The sequence below is a fragment of the Danio rerio genome, chromosome 8, assembly GCF_049306965.1.
Source record: "Danio rerio strain Tuebingen ecotype United States chromosome 8, GRCz12tu, whole genome shotgun sequence".
In the NCBI taxonomy this organism is placed as follows: Eukaryota; Metazoa; Chordata; class Actinopteri; order Cypriniformes; family Danionidae; genus Danio; species Danio rerio.
Genome location: NC_133183.1, coordinates 24,822,486 through 24,845,820, shown reverse-complemented (window position 1 = coordinate 24,845,820; position 23,335 = coordinate 24,822,486). Strand labels below are relative to the sequence as shown.

Below are 23,335 nucleotides of genomic sequence, written 5' to 3'. Positions count from 1 at the left end.
CCCAAAAATGTTGAAACCACGACATGCTTTCAATACAAGGTCATTTTTGCAACAAGAAACGAACAAATCCAGAATATTCTTTGTAAGTTAACCAGGAATATTTTTTTCATGAAAATACAACACACTCCAAGGCCAGTCATTTACGACACCAACCTCTTTTATGGCCGTTTAAGGAGGATGCTATTAGTCATCTTCCTGTCGTCCAAACTATGCAACAACCATAAGAATAATTTAATTTATCCTCATTAGAATACAGCCGCAGCCAATCGCTGGCCTTCTGATGTAACTTACTCCCGATGGCCAATATTTTTCCAAAATGATGTTTGTGGGTGGAGGCAGGAACTCTTTAAAGACAATAAGATCAGATGAAAAAGATGGTATGTCACATATTACAAAAACAAAATTTCTGTTTAACTAGAGTTGACTCGTTTAAGGGTCATTAGAGATTTCAAGCTTTATGTAGGCTTTATGCCTATTTCTTTTCTTGCTTCACTAGAATTAAACATCTTTTTTTCTTCACCACTCGAAAAATTATGGGTGACATATTTTGGGTATTCTATAGTATTTCTTTATAGAGGAACGTTCCCATTCTTTGGTTACTCATACCCCCCTAAAATTATGTAAAAAATATGGGAAGGTTTTTTCCAGAAGACTGTGTGCAGTGTTAGTGTGGGCTTCCCTTAGTGTTAGTGCAGTGTTAGTGTGGGCTTAATTTCACTACAATCCCTTCCCCCAAAAAATGTTCTGAGAAAACATTGCCAAAACTTGCTGGATTTTTGTTGTTGTTGTTGTTTTGAACAAAGTATGAGATATATGAGGTATAACGATAATTTTCTAAATCACAAAAGCAATAGGATCTCTTTTTTTTCAACAGGATAACTTATTCTTTATTGAATTTTCCTTCATGGATTCCATAGAACAATACAACAGAATTTCTGGATAATTTTGGTGATTGAGTTTTCAGCATGGTCATAACCATTTTCATCAATATCTTCATAAACGCTAAGAATATATCATACACATTAAATACAGCACAACCCAAAGGCATCGAGAGTTTCACAAGACATATCAAACACCACTAACAACAGAGAAGTTGAGTAGCATATTCATTTGGAGGAGGAGAAGAGTGGGCCAGAGCAGAGAATGGAAGAGAGAGAAAAAAGAGAAAGAGAGAGAGAGAAAATGAGGGAGGGAGAGACACGCTAATACATTTAGCAGGCCATGGGCCTTCTACCCAAAAGCGAAACCTGGTTTTCCTCAAAGTCGCAGGCAAATTAAAAAGTTTGAAAAATATTAGATAATCAGTTATAAGTCTGGGTAAGCTTGCATTATGAGCATCAGATCATGCAATAATATAAAGAATTTCATCATAACAACGTCTGCTGCATCAGCCCTAAAGAAAATAATGATCAACTCAGGGCAAAACACAAATCTGGTGCACTTACTAGATAAATAAGATGTTTACTCAGCATCTTCTTATCTGAAAGTGCTAGACTTTTATATATATATATACGGTTTCAATACTATAAAAAACGAAGACTTTATTGCACCAGTTAACCTCCCACAAAAGTGGTTTAAATGATAAATATGCATTTTATAGCTAATTTAAAATAACCACCATGATGCCTGCCTCAGCCAGAAGATAAAGCTATCATATATACCAGAAATTTACCATCATCTGCATTTTGAGCAACCGATTAAATAGAAAACATAATCTAAACTGGCATTCAGGTGATACTTTGATGCAAGGCATGGAAATTCACATTACAGCAGTTCATGATATTGATTAAAGAATGTGCAGGTGCTTCATATATATTTTTATATGTACATCTGAAAATATACCTCAATATCACAGGCTTCAAGCCTGGAATATTGTATTTGCTTTTTCAAGTGAGGGAGAAAAAAAGAAAATATTGATGAAATTGAAACTGGCATGTATATATCTATATGACTGACATCTCAACACACAGAATTGATTCTCTTGGTCCGGTGCTCACACAACACAAACAAATTCCCAATCCATATATATATAGATAGATAGATTTATAGATCTATTTTTTTAGCATCCTCTAATTTAAACAGCACTACATCAACACAGCACTTGGAAACATTGTGTCATGAACAACCATGCTAATTCTTCACTGAGAACGCATGTGCTTTTCATAAGACAACGATTAGAGAGAGAGAGAGAGAGAGAGAGAGAGAGAGAGAGAGAGAGTGTCAAAGTAAACAAAGTCAACATTTCATCAGGAAATGAAAAATGCTTTATGATACCCCTGACCGTTTTGCTTGCTGGTTGAATTAATGTGGTCCATCCATAAGTTTAGGAATGATTGTGCCCACAGCAACTCTGGACGCCCCCCATCGCCTCTGTCTCAGTCATATCAGTGCTCCATCCCGCCCATGAAAAAATAACCAACAACAACCAAATACCAAACCAAAGAAAAGAATCCAACATTGAAATGGAACAAATTGTACCAAACCACAACCCACCAGAGGTAAATATGTCAAGGAACAGACTCTGTGGGGCTTTGTGAATGTTTTCCCATTTTCAAATTATTATTATTATTATTTTATTAATTTAGGGCCTCTAAAGTGATCTAGACTACAGTGAAATAATCCTATATATATATATATATATATATATATATATATATATATATATATATATATATATATATATATATATATAGTTTATCATTATATCTTTACAGCACACAGACAAATACATTCTCTCAAGTTCAGCATTACTATTGTCAACATCATCAATTCGAAAATTTGTAATAGGCTTCATATACGTTTTCATATTTTGGTACAGTACTCAAGTGTTTTGAATTTTGATCGACCTTTTTTTAGTTGTATACATCACAATATTAAACAGCACATTAAAATCCCTCCGCTCTATCCCGCACCCCTCTATATATGTGATTTTAGATTCGACCCCATCCCCTCCCCTCCCACCCGCCCCCTTTCCTTTCACAGACGTAAGCACAGACGCACAAACAGGAAGAGGTGTGGGATTGTGGGTAAGGTTCAGGCACCACACTGCTAGAGTCAAACGATCACCTTCTTCCTGTGGAGAGAAAATGAGAAAGACAGCACTATTTAAGTGAAACTGAAGAAAAAACTGGAGTAACATCATTTCAAAGAAAACTTAACAAGGCTCCTTTCAGGAGTTTAAAATGGTTTGTCTAAGCAAACTTTCTGGAAAAGTTGACTCTAGGTAATAAACACCTTAAAGGTTCCATGAAGTGCTTTGAAATGTGGATTTTTTATTCGATATTTGGTGTAAGCTCAACTGAAAAGTGAACAGTGCCAATAGTATTTTGTTTTATCACAGTTCTGCCAGTAAGAGAGGTTGAGATCAAGAGTATCAAATGAAAAGCAAATGAGAAGCGTCTTAGGCCCTGTTTACACTAATGCCTTTTAGTTTTAAAAAGCAAAAGTTTTGCTATGGTTACACCATCTGTCACCACTACACCTGAGTTTTCAAGCACCGAAAACAGAGTGTTTTGAAAACGCTAAAGAGGCCGTTTTCATTCTAAAACGCTGCTGCTCCATCTAAGTGTGGATAGGGGAAAACAGAGACATCTGAAAAAACACATTACCTGAGAACAAGTAATAGATTCAAAAGACCAAAGTTGGGGAATATGTCGTTAGAAATAGAAAACAAGATGAATGAAATATCACGTTTAACAAATATATTGAGATTAGATCCAGCGGGAGATGCTTGATGAGCACTCCGAGCACAGCTCTCATCTGGCTATAGATAGGCTGCAGCGCATGCCAGAGCGTGTGAATGTGGTCGCGTAATGTGCGTTTTCAGCATTTTGGTGTGGACGGAGAGCTATTCAGAAATGCTGGGTGAAACGCTAGTGTGGACGCGGATCGTTTTCATTCTAAAATGCCGTTTTAAAACTAAAATGCACTAGTGTAAATGGGGCCTTAAACAGGGTGAGGGATGTCAGATTTTAGAGAGCATTTGATTGGTCAAAATTTGATGGGAAACTGAAGTAAAAAGCTCTTTTATCCATTAAGGCAGAAGTGACAAATCTTTGGATGTTTATATCAGTTTTACATTCTAAATGCAAATTTTGCCACTTTTTTGGGAGCACACTACAGAAGCTTATAGATATCCTTAAAATGAACATACTAATACTTACATCTAAAAACCGTTATTTTAATTTCACAGGACCTTTAATCATTTTTAGGTTTTAGGTAGCTGAACAAGTCTTTTCCTATACACAGACACATACCATTTTAAAAATTGTTGTAATCTGTAGGTAAATGTCTGTTACCAAGACAGTCCAATCAGAATATATATAAAGTTTTTTTTAAAACATGTTCCATGAATTTGTTTTGTAAAGTTCCTAATGTAAGTGTATAAGAACTTGATTAGTAATATGCATTGGTAAGCACTTTTTTCTGAATATTTTGAAAGATTTTAAAAAAAAGGAAAGAAAATGGATTTACAGACTTACGAATGGTTTTGTGGTCCAGGATCACAGGTACATGTGGTCAATCTATTAGTTATTTAATTTAATGATATATTTCAATATATTGGCCATGTATTACTTTTTGAGATGTCCCATCCCATTTTAAATTGGCTATCACTATGTCCATTTACCCATGTAGAACTAATGTTGTCCAAATATGGATTTGACAAAAAAAAAAACTCCAGTTTATATTAAATAATATATACATATATACAGGGCTTGACATTCACTTTTTTGATCACCAGTCAATGTGGCTAGTAGATTTCCAACGTTACTAGCCACTCGCCATTTTCACTAGCCACAATTTTGTTGTTGGGAAAATATATTTTATATGCATAAATTTGACTTTGACATGCTAAAATTACTTGATTTATACTTTGTGGTATGTCTACATGCCCCCTCATTAATTTCACTTTTTTGTTGTGTATGAACTTGCTCAATGAGCATGAGCAAATGGATTATGATTTTATAGTGTCGCATAGCAATTAGTTTTTATTTCACATGACTTTTCAGGGCTCAACACTAAAGATTTATCATATTTATCTCTGACCACACTAAATAAATAAACATTATTTCTTAGCCACACATAAATACTATGTCAAAACAAGCAAAATATAGCTGTATACAGTAAATGCTCTTTTTATACAAAAAAAACTTTCTTTAAAAAAAATAATTGACATTTAAAAGAAGAATTATTGCCATGTATCTAAAACAATGTATAATAATCTGTCCTGGCTGAAGGTCCCAGATCACCAGTTAACTACACATAAATTGGGAGTGTATCTCCCATTACAGCAATGTTATTGTAAAAAATGATAATTAATCCATATCAACAAAAATAATTGTAAGCAAAAGAAAGCAGGTGAAAAGCATACCGTGTGTGATAACGAAAGGATGATCACACGCACATGGTTAACGTTAGGGCCATAATCTGTTCAAATAATGGTTAAAGACAAAGCGGCAACCGCTACTGCTTAAAAAAAAGAAATTTTTCAAAACATCTGGAGCTCTTGAAAGCAGCAAGACTATGGGTGCACAAGCATCCCTTTATGTGCAGTCTATTTCGAAAAGAACCAACCGCAGCAGTTGCAATTCCAGGCCCGGTTGCTTCACGCCAGGAAATAGGAGTGTACATGCTTTTTAAACATTCGCGCACATCACGTCACCTGTGCTCGCCAGTGATATCTTCTCATTCGGTTTTACCTGCTTTCTTTTTATCATGCTGCTTCTCGATTCTAAGATCACATTTGCACGCATATTATTCCATCTCTATTGTCGAACCCTGCTTTTAAGAAAACTGCAATTTAAAAATTATTTTCAACCAGCCTGAGTGGTTAGTGGGATAGGCTGGCTTACCTGCCACAGCTGAAATCTACCTGCATTTTGCGGGTGTTAATGTCAAGCCCTGTATATATATATAAATATACATATCTGTTAACACCAGGTGATGTAGAGAAATGAATGAGACCCATACTCCCTCATTCAAAGTATTTCTTTCCATTTAATTCAATATGAATATATTTTGAAATAGACTTATGAAATGAATATGTGGTCAAAAGCTGATAAATTACAGTATCATGTTTAGTTGATGTACAGTATCTTCCTAAATATTTGCTAGTTTTTTAAAGGTGTAGCTCAGTTGTCCTATTCGAATAAGTCATACTGTTTTTTTAATGGAAATTTGCTCATTAGGACTATATCTCAAACTTTTTTTTTTTTACCCCAATCCAATTTTTACCCAATATGTTTTTCACCATTAAAAACAAAGCATCCCACTTCATCAAAACAAATCTCACCAGCTAACTCCCGCTTCCTCAGATTTTCTTCCCTCACATCTGGTTGGAAAAGGAGGTGGGTGCCCCCTGCTGTTCATATCCGCCCTGGCCGTAGTCTCCACCCTGATTGTAGCCTTGCTGGCTGTAGTCGGGCTGGTAGCCTCCCTGGGAACCGGCATACGGGTCCTGCTGCCCGTAACCTGCCTGTCCGTAGGAGTCAGGGGCGGGCTGCTTCTCCTGGGCAGGCTGCTGGCGCATAAACGGTGCCACGATCCCAGTCTCCTTGAACACAAACCACAGGTTACCCGTCCACAAGATCAGGTTCAGGAAGCCAAAGACCTGGAGAGAACAAAAAATAGGCTTGAACCACAAGAAAGACATTAAAAGAATTCCAAAAAAACGTATTTTTACTAAGCAGAAGTGACTCACGACAGAAGTATTAAGACCAGACATGACAGGGTCGTAAACTTCACGGCATCGGTTGCCACTGTTTTCACAGGCAGGGATCAGATCCAGAACCTTCTCTGGGTCAGTAGCCGTCTTGACATCCGACAAGCCCTTAGCCCAGGCTGCCGAGCTCACCAGCCACATGAAGGTGAATACGCATGTCACACCGAAATCCTGCAATTATTAAAGAGGCTTATACAATAGATATATTATATAATATATAGATATTTTCCTTCGGCTTAGTCCCTTATGTATCAGGGGTCACCACAGCAAAATGAACCACCAACTATTCTGGCATATGTTTTACGCAGCGGATGCCCTTCCAGCCGCAACACAGTACTGGGAAACACTCATACACACACATACCCATACACTAGGGCCAGTTTAGTTCATCCTATTCACTATTACAGCATGTCTTCGGACATGAAGGAAACCAATGCGAACATGGGGAGAACTTGCAAACTTCACACATAAATGTAAATTGGTCCAGTTGGGACTTGAACCATCGACCTTCTTGCTGTAAAGGGGCAGTGCTAACCACTGAGCCACTGTGTCGCCCCGAGCTGCAACATAGTTTGGCTGAAGTTACATTACTTACAAACATCATGTAATTAATTTTTTTCAAAAGCTCTTAGAATAAAAGTAAAAAACAACCCCTAAAATTGCCAAAAGTAGTCCATATAACTATTAAGGAAGTTTTACGTGTTTTTAATTTTTAAAAGACTTTTCAAAGACAATTTTCCAGAACAAAAGTTGTACATGACTAAAAGTGACATCAGATAAAAGTAGAAAACAAAACAAAACACTGGTAAATCCCATTTCATGACTTCTTTTCAGATATTTTTTCTAACAGCAGCCCAAGTAAATAAAAAAAGGTTCATAAATATTATAGATATTTATTTCAGTTCTCCTCATACTCACTTACTCAACATTATCCCTCAGCTTAGTACCTAGTTTATCAAGGGTCACCACAGCGAAATGGACCACCAATTACACTGGCCAGTTTTATGTGGTGGATGCCCTTCTAGCAGCAACCTAGCACTGGGAATGTATATACACAGATATATTATTGTATACTGTAGCTTCCAATAAAAAGTATTCATTTAAAAGAGAGATCTCATTTATGCTGAGCACTGTACATATAACTTAATGTTTATGTCTCACAATCAACTCACGATTAGTGGTCCTTTATTGTTCTCTCTGTACTTCTCAAAGGCAAATATGTAGATGCTGAGAGCTGCCATGGAGTACAGAAATGCAAAAACGGCGATGGTGACGAAGAACTCTGCTGAAGAGGAGTAATCACCAACCAGGAAGAAACGATCGGACTGGCCATTCTTGCAGGTAGGAGCGTTGAAATACACTTGATGGAGCCTGGAAGAGGTACAGGAGGAACAGTGTTAAGATATTTAACCTAATCTAGAGTACATTGTCCAATATAGAAATCTGATACATGGGAATGTATGCAGCTGACACATATAACATACAATTTATATTTAGATTTCACATGTATAAATATATATCATATATGCAACATTAATTTTCAAACATAGGAAAAAGGCCATTTTTATATATTTCTTTCCAACCATTAGAATTACGAATAATAATAAAAAAAAAATGCAAATAAAAATAAAATAAAATATATAATCCAGGAAAGAAAAATACCTGAAGGGATACTCAAAGTCCACGTCTATTTTCAGGTTACTGTCGGATCTGTTCTTGCACTCCACGCTCATCCTGAAGGAGCCGGAGTAACTCCCACAGGTGGAGAACGCAAAGATGGCAAACACCTGGAAAAAAAGAGAGACAGAGGTTTACATTTAAGCATTTACAAGACGATTTTATCTTAAGCAACTTGCATTGCGTTCGAGGTATACATTTTATCAGTTCATGCATTTCCTCAGAATTAAGCTCATAACCTTGATGTCATTCGTACTAGATGTTACTATTTGATCAACAAAAATCCACATCACAGCTTTTACTGTTACACACGTTTAAGTCTTTTGACCAGAGTGAAATGTTAATTTGGAATTGGTAAAAAGAGGCAAGGCAAATTTATTTATATAGCACATTTCATACACAATGGTAATTCAAAGTGCTTTACATAAACAAGAATAAAAGAAACAGGAAAATAAAAAGGATTGAAAGAATTAAAAATGAATAAAACAGAAAAAACAGAATCAAATGTGTCACAACAGGTTACAAAAGAATGAAAAAGAAAAGGAAGATATAATAGTGTGATCTGTCGAACGTAGCACAGTGCTCATTCTTTAAAGCCACAGCTAAACAAATGTTTTTTCAGTCTAGATTTGAATGTGTCTAATGTTGGAGCACATCTGATCATTTCTGAAAGCTGACTTCAGCAGCGGGGGGCGCAGTGGCTGAAGGCTGATTCACCCTGCTTTAAAGGTGCACTAGGAGATTGTCTTTAGAAACATTTTTTGTTGTGCCGGTTAAAAGTCTCTTTACATTCCAATAGTATTGATTAAAATAAATGATCTAAATGTACGTATTTTTATATTCTGGATGAGGCATAAAACTAAAAAATGTTCATCCAATTAAATACATCTCTCATAATTCCGATAAGTAGCCCAAACTGTATGTCAAGCGGCCGTTTGTACGCAGCTCTGCCGTTTGTGCATTGCGCGTTCATGAGAGAGATCGAGAGAGAGAGAGAGCGCGTATGTGCGATTGGTAAAAACATGCTGAATCAAAACCTGGATCAATATTGGAGTTACCTTTGCATGCTGGAGAAAGGACGACCCCCTGGCTGAAGGATTTCTTTTAGACAGGTAATGTTCTGTTTTAAAATTATTTTAGCTTCATGCAAAGCTGATGTAACGTTAGATGTTGTTGTTACAAATGGGTTATATCTGCACAGACATGTTTAGCCACTAAAATCTTCCGGTAAAAGATTGATGTGACCGTTTTCATTTTCATAAGGTTATTTTCCAGCATCGATAATGTAGATTTTATTTAGTTTGACAAGAAAACATCAGTAAATAGCACTATTCCACCTAGCCAGCTTTACTGAGGTGAAAATGGTTTTATATTCACATCACATTGGTTCATTTTTGAACAATGATGATCTGTGACGCTGTCCTTATATTGTTTACCATGCTACTCTGAAAATTCGCTCTGAAATAGCATGTCAGTTTGGCTTAGTAATGAGTGTAATTCCTGCACTCCGCCGGACAAGCACTAGTTGCTTTTAACACATAAGAGAGGGTTCTGCTGTTATCTTTAAGGTGCGCGTGCTCCTGTTTCAGGAGGCGTGGCTCTGGATGACAGGGGTGGGACTGTGATTCAGAGATTTATGCTAAGCTATTAGCATTGTGGAAGATCAACTACTGCACCTTTAACTGAACTCTTGGAATTTCAAATTTACTTGATCCTAATGACGAGTGATCTGTTAGGTTTGTATTCAGTGAGCATATCTGTAATGTATTGAGGTTATTGGCCATTTAGTGATTTATAGACTAGTAGTAATACTTTAAAATCTATTCTGAATGTAACTGGAAGCCAGAGCAAAAACCTAATGACATGTGTGATGTGCTTTTGAAAGCATTAGAGAATGCTTCAGAAAGCTTTTCATCAAAAGACTCCCATTCAGACATCACACAATGATGAAATCTGTCAAGACTGAATGTGCAAATGTGATAATGGAACATTATAAATATTAACATTTCATGTAGGAGGTGTGTGAAATCAGTTAACATACTGACTAAATAAACCAAATGAGAGAATCCCTTACCATGTGGTTTATAGACATTTCTAATGCTGTTATATTTTCTATATTAACTGATTCATAATTAATAATAATTATTATGAATACTAAATGATGTACTTGTATCATATTACTAGCTTATGCTACTTATATATACACATGACATTATTTAAAAATATATTAATCTGACTTCACCTAGAAGTAACATCCCACCAAGCAATTGTGTTTAATAGACGTCTAATAGACATCTAAACATAGATGTCTTGGCTAAAACAAGGCTAACTTTTCGGTGAAAATCCAATAGACGTCTAAGAATAGCCTAAAACTAAACACTAGTCATCAAATACACAGATTAGACACACTTTACATGTGCAGTCATTCATTTCAGTGTATTTGATGATTAGTCTAGTTTTAGGTTATTATTAGACGTCTATTAGATTTTCATTGACAGCCCAGATTTAGCCTTGTTTCCTCCAGGCTCCACCTAAGCTGTCTATGTTAAAATGTCTATTAAATATCTATCAAACATTTTTAAAAACATAAAAAATGCTTAATAGGATCTTGTAAAATGTTGCTAAATTACATAATGAATACATTTGTTTATCCTTTAAGCTTATAAACTCAGTCCTCAGATACCTACATCTCAAGATTGCTCATATACTTGAATTATTTTGGATTATTCATTCATTAACTTTCCTTCAGCTTAGTCCCTTATTTATCAGGGGTTGCCACAGCGGAATGAACCACCAACTATTCCAGGATATGTTTTACGCAGTGAATGCCCTTACAGCAGCAACCTATTACTGGGAAACAATTTTGGGTTATTATAAATCATTTTACATTTCTTAGACTAATTTATTAGTTCTTTATTGAAGTGTTACATTATATGGCAGTTATTATTTGTATGATTGTTAAAACCTGAAGACTCTGAATGTCTGGATCTCATCCTATCAATATTCTGCATCACCATGTCACACCAGCATCCTGAAATGGACATAGGCACATTATTTTTCCTGTTAGGATTTAAATCTGAGAGATTGAGTCATGGAGATTACTTATGGACTCTGGCCGGTGGAGGGACTGAATGGAGAATGAAGTTATTAAATTTCACAGAGATACTCGGCCATCTGTCATATCGCTGAGCTGCGCTGTTCTGTGTTTCAATGTACAACACCATCAGACACGGAAACAATACACACACACACACACATCAAACCGCAGTAAACCATGCTAAACGAAGCCAAATCAAATAGGGTAAAGGAGGACAACAGGAAGGAAACCTAAAAACATAAAAACCTTGATAAGCTAAGTTAAACAAGATGGATTTAACATGCAACCACCATAGCAATTAAGGCATTGTGTAACCTAGAAAAAAGGTCTGGTTATACAGGCTAAAACAGTCCACACAAAACAAAGGCAAACAAATCTGATCAAATCAAACCAAACACAATCAAATGAGCTCACATTACCAAGCCCAGAAAAGACTGATGTTAGACTGAAACAAGCACAAATGAACTCAACTGAGTTCCGTGAGTGAGTTAAACTGTGCAAATACTGTATATTAATAGCAACTGTATAAAACCAAATGCTTATTATGCATTAATGGTAACTTGATGGAACCAAAGATCATTTTGTGTGTCTCCAGACAGCTTATTGTTACTCTTATTCTATTGAATCATTACAATTGTACATTTTTATGTAAAACCTCATGATGTTTGAGTTAATATTTCTTCTTCAAGATCATGGTAAATCTTATACACTGTAGAAACATACTAGCCAGGCCTGTAGTCAGGGGGGTGTTGGGGTGGTTTCAAAGTCCCATCCCTCACTGACAAAAGTCCAGAATTCGTTCCATGCATGAGCTCATTTGTCCTATTTTGACTGCTAATTCATAATAAATTGTGAAAATAACCCATCGAAAAAGGATTTAAGACCAATTTGAACCCTGTATTGGCTTTCAGCACAGAATTTGGGATGTAGAATTTGGTCTTAAGTCACAGCACGCTATATTCAGCATCTCAAATTCTACATTTTCAAATCTAAAACTGTAACAGATTCATTTTTTTCCTAATGATATATGATGTAAAATAATTTTCTTTTAAAAATAAGTATTGTTCTCATTATTGTAAATCTTTAGTAACGTTTTGGTACATAAAAAAGTGTGGTTATGATGACGATCTGACAAGCTAATCCAGCTAAAAATAGTGCTTAAAATGTCACTAAAATGTAGTGTTAAAATATCATAATTAAATAGAAAAAGCAGAAGTCTAGACAGGATTCAAATGACATCTTTGGCCTGTTGTCTTATCAGATGCCATTTTTCACCTTGCATGAAGTGAAAAAACATTGTGACCACTAGATGGCACCAAATCTTTTAGATTGTGAATGCCCTCCAACGTGGACCTTGTTAAGTCAATGATGCATTAACTGTGCTAAAAAAGTGCCTTCATACTGACAGAGAGCAAGGGTTTTCTGTTCACTCCTTAGGGAGCCAAGCAACGTGCTCAGACGGTGACTTATGAATATCAGAAACAGATTTTTGAGTCCATTTAATCTATTTAATCACTTGTGTAAATGTATGTAAATATATAATTATTCATTTTTTTATATTAATCATTGAATAGTATGCAAATGCTTAGATAATGTAGCATGTTCAATACATTGTGTAAAGTAATATTTAATGTATTTTAATGGATGTATTATATGGGAATATATCATTCTACTTATTTAAGACTGAAGTTCAGGTGAAAGTTATATTGTAATATACACTCACTGGCCACTTTATTAGGTAAACCGGTCCAACTGCTCATTAACGCAAATTTCTAATCAGCCAATCACATGGCAGCAACTCAATGCATTTAGGTATGTAGACATGGTCAAGATGATCTTCTGCAGTTCAAAGCAAGCATCAGAATGGGGAAGAAAGGTGATTTGACATGATTGACATAAAAGCATGGATCCAATCTGCCTTGTATGTATGATTCAATGATATCAATGACGCCGGGGGTGGTGGTGTAGTGGAGTGTTTTTTTTTTTCTTGGCAGACTTTGGCCCCATTAGTACCAATGGAGTATCGTGTCAACACCACATCCTACCTGAGTAATGTTGCTGACCATGTCTATCCATTTATGACCACATTGTACCCATATTCTGATGGCTACCTCCAGCAGAATACTGCACCATGTCATAAAGCACGAATCATCTCAGACTGTTTTCTTGAACATGACAATGAGTTCACTCTACTTAAATGGCCTCCACAGTCACCAGATCTCAATCCAATAGAGCACCTTTGTAATGTGGTGGAACAGGAAATTCGCATCATAGATGTGCAGCCGACAAATCTGCAGCAAATGTGTGATGCTATCATGACAATATGGAAATCTCTGAGAAATCTCTGAGGAATATTTCCAGTAAATTGCTGAATCTATGACACGAAGGATTAAGGCAGCTCTGAAGGCAAAAGAGGGTCCAACCCGATACTAGAAAGGTGTACCTAATAAAGTGGCCGGTGAGTGTAGCTTTTGCGGAGTTAAGCTGTGCAGATGTTGTTGGTTTTGTTAAATTAAGAGTTATGCAGAAGAATTTCTTTAATCTGTGTGTTTTAGTACAGTAAGTCTGATATGTTTTCATTTCATCAGCAGATTCTTCATTGATTACACAGTTCCCTTTATTTTCCCATTGGTCTGTGCATAATCTGGACTCGAGGTTGCATGTTCAGAAAAAAAAAACCTTTGGTGAAGATGCCAGTTACAGTCTATTCAATGTGTCCAGACATATCTGGCCCGTACAAAATGTCTTCTCTTTTGTTCTGCACTTCTCCATTTTCAAATGCGACTCATGCCTTTTGCTGAACATTTCTCATTTCTCTCAGAGCTGCTGAGGAACAATGAGTTTTATCAGCTTTGAACAACTGACCATTGACAGCCCATTTTGTCTCTAAATGTTTCAGTATGGTTGTGTTGTTTTGAGTAGTGATTTTCCACTGTATTCTTCATAGCCTGCATGCATCTCTGCATCATTTGCCATGGCTTGTTTTAAAGCGTCCAATTTCTTCTAAGATATAAGAATCAATACTACAAGCAAAGTAATCTTTAGGTCTTCTTCTGACAGACTTCCATTCTGTTCTTGGAAAAACATACAAACAAAGCATCAGCAATGTACTGCTCTCCAAAACATGTTGTCTGCAGTGACACACTACACGTTATAAAATGATTGATTTTTGTATCCCTACGCCCATAATTTGCCAAAGTGTACTGTATCATCTTCAAACAGGCTGATATTATGAAGTCTGATCCCTGCATAAATCTACCGTAGTGGCCTTCTTAGCCTTATTGGAATTTGATGTAATGGCTTTCTGAAATTGCTGTCTTGGTTTGTGGTCACTTCCATGTACAAACTGATGAAAGTTCTCATAACCATATACTATGGCGAGCAGCTCTTTTACAATATGTACTCTTAAAGGCATAGTTTACCTTATCATGTACTCACTCTCGAGTGGTTATAAATCTTTAAGAGTTGAACCTCCTCTGTTAAACAGAAAATAAGATATTTTGAAGAAAGCTTCCATAGTATTTGTTTTTCCTACTATGAAAGTCAGTGGTTACAGGTTTCCAACATACTTCTGAATATCTTCTTTTCTGTTCAACGGAATAAATAAACTCAAGCAGGTTTAAATCAAGTGAAGGTTGAGTAAATAATGACTGAATGATACATTTTTATTTTTGGGTGAACTGTCCCTTTAAGTCACACGCCGCTGGCTTTTGTTCCAGAAGAATTACTGCACCAATACCTTCTGAGCTTGTATCCACAGATAGAGTAACTGACTTGCTGACGTCACTGAATCTCAGTGCTGGTCTGTTCAACTTCTATTTTGAGCATCTTCCCAGTGCAGGGGTGTACAATCCTGCTCCTCGAAGGCCATTTTCCGGCAAAGCCTTACTGCAACCAGCTTAAACACAGTTGCCTGGAGAGCTTGATTAGCTTGTCCAGGTGTGTTTAATTAGAGTTGGAGCTAAACTCCGCAGGACAGATGGACTGGGAGTACATTTTGGCAGATATTTTTTATCCCATGAAGTCTTTGTCACTCCTTTTCTATCTCTGAGCACTGAATATACTGTATGTACTATGAATTGAATTTATTTTATTCTGATTCTGAACGGTTCTTTTCAACACCTGTACCTTTCAGACCTTGTTACTAGTGCTAAGGAGCTCTGAAACACTTCCGTTGCTGATGAGATTCCAAGTGTAAGAAGTAATATTGTCCAATCGTATTCTGAAAACAATTCTGAACTCAACTTTATCCAACTACTGCAGTGTTTCTCAACCACGTTCCTGGAGGACCACCAACACTGCATGTTTTGGATGTCTCCTTTTTCTGTCACACCCATTACAGGTCTTTTAGTCTGTGCTAATGAGCTGATGATCTGAATCAAGTGTGTTTGGTTAAGGAGACATGTAAATGTGCAGAACTGGTGGTTCTCCAGAAACGTGGTCGAGAAACACTGAACAATACTTGCCAGAAATTTTGGTTTAAATCTAAAACCTACACTATCAACACAGGCTCATTGGAAATACATGCTTAAGCCTCCTTTTTTGTGAAACTGCATATAAACGTACTGAACTGTAGTATCTAGGTTAAATAAACACTACATGGCAGTATCATGCCAATGACTGTTGTTTCTTTTAACATTAATGATATTTACAGGGACATATTACCCATGAAAAGGGGATTATTTTTGTGCAGTTCTTTGCCCAATACCAAATAAATACCACAAAAAGAGTGTCTATGGTTTGTAATCAAATACATTTGCTTCACTTATCTATCTCCATATGTTCAGTTTGCTAGTTAACTCACTTTGCACTTGTTTTGAGTCTGGTGAAGCACAGTTTTACAAAACAGCTAAAAGTAATGTAAAATCAAGGTAAAACTATAGCTGCATGCGAAAATGCATACTTCTATACTGTATAGTACGGTAAAAAGCAGAGTAGTATGTCCGAAGTCAAAGAATTCGAAAAACAGTATGTGAGAAGTAGCCGGATAACCTACTACTTCTGGCAAGATTCTGAAGTGCACATTGGATGGACGCTATCTTATGATGCACTGCGAGAGAATTCATAAATGAGCATGAACTGATGCGGGTAGGTCATGTGATGATGACAAAATGGTGGATGTACGGTAGTATGTCTGAGTTCCATTCATGCTTCTGATATTTATACTGTATAGAACGTACTCTTCTAATGGCCGAGTTGTATATTTAAATTCAAATGCAGTACTAATTGTGCAATAGGCGATTTCTAACGCAGCCTATGTGGTCACAAGTGCACTTTTCTTTTAACATTTGCTTTCGAAAACACTGTTGGTTGGATTTAGGATAGGATTTAGGTTAGTGGTTCGCTAAGTGATCTGACAAGTGAATGACAAGCTCTGCCTTCTTGTGGACACATATAATAAGGACATTTATCTGAAAAGTACAAATAAACATAACTTAACCAATTTCAGAATATGTAGACAGCACCCTCTAGTCGATTTGCCATCTGAAACGTGCGACCAAATGTACACGGAGCAATGTACATTTACACTTCATAAAAATGTAGGCACTTCTTTTTTCCAATGAGTTTGGGCTGAATACTATAGGCATAGCATGATGGTTCACAGTAACATAGTAAATAGGAGAAACTGCAGTCTACAGTATGATCAGATACACTAAATAAAACATTCAGTCACCATTTGGTAAATACACTGCCACTTACTGTAACTGAAAGCATAAGACTTGTAATTAGGATTACATATTGGCTGAACCAACTTGAAATATGCATATTTGACAACATTTATATCAGATTTTATAGATGATTTTCAAAAAAAAGTCCTTAAGTTTTGGAGATTTCACTATTCCTCCATTTAATTAGGCAGGACTTGGCCATGTATGCCTGAAATAGCTGTCTGGAGGCGTAGCAGATATGGCCATCAAATGAACGCACTTCCTTTGAAAGCGACTTTGCTTTTGTGTTTTGCGATCCTTGAAACCACTTCTTCCTCTCTAAGCCTTGGACAGTGCTCCCGTTTTATTACTTAGTATTGATCTTTGTGTTCCATGCATTTTTGAATTATCTTTGCTGTAACCACAGTTATGACTGTGCTGATGACCCACTCAGTTTGCTTTGAGATGATGCCCATATACTTCATGCCTTGTAGTTGCTTCTCTGCCTTCAATTTGTATGTGATGCTCTCCAGGTAAACTATCTATCAATGAAACAGGTTTTTAAACCTCTTTTTTATGCATAATTTTTGACAGGCTTAATATAGCTGGTACAAATCACTGTGTGATTTCCAATATAATCCTTTTATAACCTTTGTGTACACAGGTGTTTTTTTGTCTAATGGCTCCATCCTGTGGCCTGAGTAAGCAAACATTTAGATTTTTGCTGCCTTCCTTTAATATATATCTAGTGCTTTGTAGATTCTCTCGGATATATACAATACATTCATCATCAGCATCAAGCTTACAACAACTAATATGTTTCTCTGGTTTATTTAGGTTTGGTTTTTGCCCAGTTTTCTTATGTGAGATATTATACTGCTGCTGTGCTCTATTTTATTCGCATTGTTCCACTAAACATGTCCTCGCTTTGTTTCCTAACACTAATTCTTTTACTCGACATATTTAGCCTGGAGTTTTCACACTTTAGAGAAATAATTTTTAGATGAAATGCATTTCGTTTTGAAGGCGGAACAGCAAATAATCTATACTGTTTATACATTTAAGAAAAACATGTACTGAAAACAAAACCTGATTAAACCTACTTTTCATGAACTGTAACTCCTGACTGATTTGGGTGTATGCAAAGAATGTTAACCTCTAAAATAATATTCATAAATAATGATAAAAATTTTTAAAATCGAGTAAAAAATTTTTTTTTTGATGTTACAAATTATATGAGGTATTTAATTTCCCAGGCTTCTACAAAAATGAAAGCTGAAAAGAGTATAAAAGCCAGAAAGAAATGCTATCTGTCATTAAAAGTCAATAAATGAATGTATGATTTAACATTAATTAGCATATGAGTTGCGCTTAAATGTCATTACTGCAATGCTTCATAGAAACACAAAACAATGTGCTTTTAAATATAGATATATTACAGACATATTAAAATGATTAATTTGGAATAAATAAATAAATAAATAAATTTTATATATATATATATATATATATATATATATATATATATATATATATATATATATATATATATATACATACATATTTATATACACACACACACAGTATATGAGTCAGAATAAATAGCTCCCCTGTTTATTTTTTCAAATTTCTGTTTAACGGAGAGAAGATTTTCTTCAACACATTTCTAAACATAATAGTTTTAATAACTCATTTATAATAACTGATTTATTTTATCTTTGACATGATGACATTAAATAATATTTTACTAGATATTTTTCAAGCAACTTCTATACAGCATAAAGTGACATTTAAAGACTTAACTAGGTTAATTAGGTTAACTAGGCAGGTTAGGGGAATTAAGCAAGTTATTGTATAACAATGGTTTGTTCTGTAGACTATCGGAAAAATATAGCTTAAAGTAGCTAATAATATTGACCTTAAAATGTTTTTTAAAAAATGTAAAACTTTTATTCTAGCCAAAATAAAACAAATAGGAAATAATATAGAATATAGAATGACAAGTATCATTTAGGCAAAGTGTCAGAAGAGCACAACAAAAGCCTTTATTGATCAATACATATTTTAAAGTGGAAGGAAGATGAAATAAAGCATATGATGTTCTTACTGGAAAAACAATGACAGCAGAACTAAGATTGCAGAACCAATATCGTCTGTGATATCGGCAATACACTTGCCTTACAATAGTCTTCAACACTCACATGCTTCGATCAACATCATCAAACAACAACCCAAGCATCACCGCCAACATCAGTGGCAGGAAAAAAGGTGGGGGTAGGCCAGTTACATACATTGCTGCACAGCAACTCAGCATTCTATAGAATATCTAGGCAATGTATAAAGTAGCAATCATTTCAAACCTTGATGTTCGATTTTAGGCGTTCTATACATTTCCTGCGTTCTATACATTTCACACAGTGCCGGTAACATATTGTTTATTTATATACAATTCATCAGAAGTAAGCTAACACCAAAATAGTTACTCATAACAGATGTTAAGAACTGATCTCCCAAAACAAACTTACGAAAACAGTGTTTGGATAGAAGCAATATTTCAGACCCCCAAAACCAAATTATAACAGCTCTATTTGAGTATTACATGTATTGTTAATCATATTGCTATAGTGAATGAATGCATTTTTGATAAACAATTGGTAGTTGTTGTAGATATTATGAGGTGACTTTCATTTGAAAAAATAAATATGAATAAATTTGATATCATGATCGTGTTTAAACCTAGAGTTCCAATTTTTAATTTTAAGCAAGCAAAATTAATGGATAATATTAATTTAAGATCCAACGAGACACAATATTTTACTTACCCATTCTAAGATTTTGATGAAGCCCAATGGGACTTTCAGCACCCTGAACTGCCCCTGGGCAACCAACTGTCAAAAGAAGAACATGTGTAAAAACATTAGATGGATAGACCGTCAGACGTGTAGACAGACACATAAACAGATTTACTCATTTGCATCGGGTAAGTGGTGACATAATTATCATTTTGTGGTGAACAATCACTTAAAATATTGACATTAAAATACCTCATTATAATAAAGGTTGTAGGTGACATTTGCAATTCATAATTCATTATTCTCTCCAATAATTTAGCCAACTTGTCAGTGGCTCTTTGCTGCAATGAAAGGTTTGAATACAACATGATGGCTTTTCCTGAGGATCATTTGAGCAATACTTTGAAGGTTGCTCCAATGCTCAACAGAGCTGAGCTAAAGACAGAGCTTGAAGGGACAGTTCACCAAAAATGAGTCTTTACAGTGAGTAAATTCATGGAAATTAATGATTATGGGTTTCCAAAATTCTTCAAAATGCTTTTTTTGTTTTTGTTTTGTTCAACAGGAGACAACTCAAACAGGTTTGAAACAAGTGGAGGGTAAGCAAATAATGACAGAATTTTCATTCCTTTAATCTCGTCAACTGAACTGATTGAAAGCGTTGACCATACTGTACGTACTGTAAATGGTGACTGAGGTGGCTGAATTTAACCAGATGGTCACCGGTTTAGACAACATTACACCATCTAATGTACTCCTTGTTGAATGGTGTTGTGTTTTTTTTTTCTGGCTATTTTAATTCTCATTTTATTAACATGATAAGTGATTACTGTGAAGTGTGAATTTTGCACCACAAACATTTCAGTAGCTTACAGTACCTGCCGCCACTAGATAGTATCTACAGTAGATAGCTAGATACTGTGTAAATAACAGATGCTGTTTTCACCAAGATGACTCATTTCACTAACTGGCCTGTATGCTTATACGAGCCAATGTATATTTTGAAGCGGCTCCCACGTATCATTCTGTATTTGACGCTCGAAGTAAAGCGAAGGGACCGGAGGACCTTGAACCTCAGCATCCCTGCGCGCGCATCACCGCCATCTCCGAGCCATGGAGACGACGAACAGCAAACCAGGGAGATTTCTGAAACCATTTTGCATAGCAAAATCTAAGAAAAACGATGGCACTCGTCTCTAGCAGTATGGAAAAAAAAAATTAAACGCTCTTTGTTAAGTGCAAATATATATTAGATGTGGCAGCATCTGCTACTTCATGCCTGGCGGGTTTGTTATATTTGGAAATATTTGCTCAAACGTGATACTAGTTTTATTCGGGCATATAGGCTATAGTGACGTAGGAAGGTGCGGTTTCACACGACACCATTGTTTGCTCGTGTGGATGGTCCTCCTTCAAACACCACACGAGAAGAAAAAAATCAATACATCGATTTAGGAGTCCTCTTTACGCAATTCAATTATTCATTGCAATATATAATATTCGCTTACACATGAATGCAGCTTGCAAAATGTGTATCCAACCTTAATGGTGTTCTGTGAATTTAAACACTACTAACCAATTGATTGTGTGCCTAACTATGTCTGTTCAGCCTAATATTAATGTAGGAAAAAGACAGAAGGCCCTGTGCTCGGAGCTGAAAGTCACACAGCCACAGCGTTAGGATGAAAGTCAGCTGCCATTTTAAAGAGCAGCTCCACGAGCGCATCTGCATGTGATAAAGGGCCCCGAGAAGTCGCTTTGATTTGATATTACGCGTTCGCACAAAACAAAACGTAACATTACAAACCATATTTTGATACCAAAGGCAAAAATGTGTATTTAGCGACTGTGTAACTGCTAGCATCACCACCCTCTGTTTATACATCGAGCAAATCTCATCGTGTCCGTTTGAAATACCACACAAAAATCATAGCGCAAATCATGCGTTAAAAACGAAAATATAATAATTCACAAGAGAAATTCATTATTAGTGAATCGACGGAGAGCATCACCAGGGGCACCTCTCCCTATAAGAATTTTCCAGCGTAATTTCTAAGAGTCTACAACGAATCCCTCACTGAAAGACAAACGACAAACACGTGCGTAATAAACACCGCAATAATATACCAACGTAATTCGGATCTCAAAATGCCATACCTGATTTGCAATATCCATGTTAGTCGCCTGCTCGTAGATAGGAGAAATAGCTATAATCGGGGGGAGGCGAGTGATGGCAGCGGAACAGCCAGCGGGGGGGAGACGGAGGGTCGGCGGAACAGCTCCAGTTGCGTCACGCGCTTGGAGAAGGCGTTTTTTGGTGCGCAAAGAGCGGATGGATCGACCGACCGACGCGGATCACACACTCGAGCAGGGAGATCAGTAACCTGGCACACTTTATACAATTGTTTTATCTCTGTCTTTAAGGATGCATTCGAATATGATGTTACCTCAATGAGTTGTTGTTTTCAATGACGAGGCTGCTGCTCGTGCTGCAGAGGCCGTAAATTATGAATATGATTGATCACACAACACCAAACCACTGAGTGCTGGGATTGAATTAGATCGTTTAATTTGGCGGAGATATCTTTTGGGAAAATAATAACTATTCATTAAGGACTTCAACAACAACATAAACAAAACAGTTATGATATCTGTATGAGAATGATAGGAAAGGTAGCCTACATTCTGGAGCTACGCTAGCTCAGGATTTAATAGAGCCATATACACAGTTATCATCAGGTCATAATTACCCTACATTAGATTTATTAAGATCTTTCATAGACTGAGGAACGTTTAAATTAAATGTTCTTGTGGAAAGTAACTATACAGAGATGGACTGACAATGATGACTCATACACTATATTTAGAGGGGGGAAATAAATACTCGTTTAATTAAGAGACATGCTAACATGAAAATATTTCAGAAATGAAGAGATGTCTGTAGGTTTTATATGCCTAATGATTATATCTATATTAATTATTTAACATTACAATTTGCTTTACATTTTTACCAGCCAAAGGCAATCTAAAAGAAATTTGCTACAAATATAAAAAATAAAGAAATGAAATGACATAAAATATTCTATATATTTTTTTTTCATATATATGTATACATAATTTTATGGAGGAATAAAAATGAAAATTGTGAGATGTTTTTGCTTTATTAAATATCACTTTTATTATCTGAAATATTTAAAAAAGAAATACAATTTCACAGGAAGTTTATATATATATATATATATATATATATATATATATATATATATATATATATATATATATATATATATATATATAAATAAAATAAAGTGAAGCCCAAAATTATTCATACCACTTGCAAATTCTGAAGTTACTTTTATTCTTTTATTTTATTCAAAAGATGATGTACAAGAGGCAACAT

At 35.7% G+C, this 23,335-nt stretch overlaps 1 protein-coding gene and 1 long non-coding RNA gene across 3 annotated transcripts; one reads left to right on the top strand and one right to left on the bottom strand.

The window, feature by feature from the left end:
• Nucleotides 1-2,767: 2,767 nt before the first annotated feature.
• sypa (synaptophysin a) lies at nucleotides 2,768-22,140 on the bottom strand. 2 transcript variants are annotated; one of them, XM_005167042.6, is made up of 7 exons: nucleotides 22,093-22,140; nucleotides 19,966-20,031; nucleotides 8,384-8,508; nucleotides 7,894-8,092; nucleotides 6,701-6,892; nucleotides 6,293-6,610; nucleotides 2,768-3,073 (listed from the first exon to the last, which is right to left on the bottom strand). In XM_005167042.6, the coding sequence occupies exons 1-6, from the start codon at nucleotides 22,108-22,110 to the stop codon at nucleotides 6,326-6,328; spliced, it is 885 nt and encodes a 294-aa protein (XP_005167099.1). In that variant the 5' UTR covers nucleotides 22,111-22,140; the 3' UTR covers nucleotides 2,768-3,073; nucleotides 6,293-6,325. The 2 variants fall into 2 exon arrangements, with proteins under 2 accessions (XP_005167099.1, NP_001137449.1); NM_001143977.1 differs by lacking the exon at nucleotides 2,768-3,073 and having other exon boundaries at nucleotides 6,326-6,610; nucleotides 22,093-22,120.
• LOC141375628 (uncharacterized) lies at nucleotides 20,319-22,139 on the top strand. Its single transcript, XR_012384308.1, has 2 exons — nucleotides 20,319-20,418; nucleotides 20,501-22,139. It is a non-coding gene; the product is annotated as an uncharacterized lncRNA (long non-coding RNA).
• Nucleotides 22,141-23,335: the final 1,195 nt, after the last annotated feature.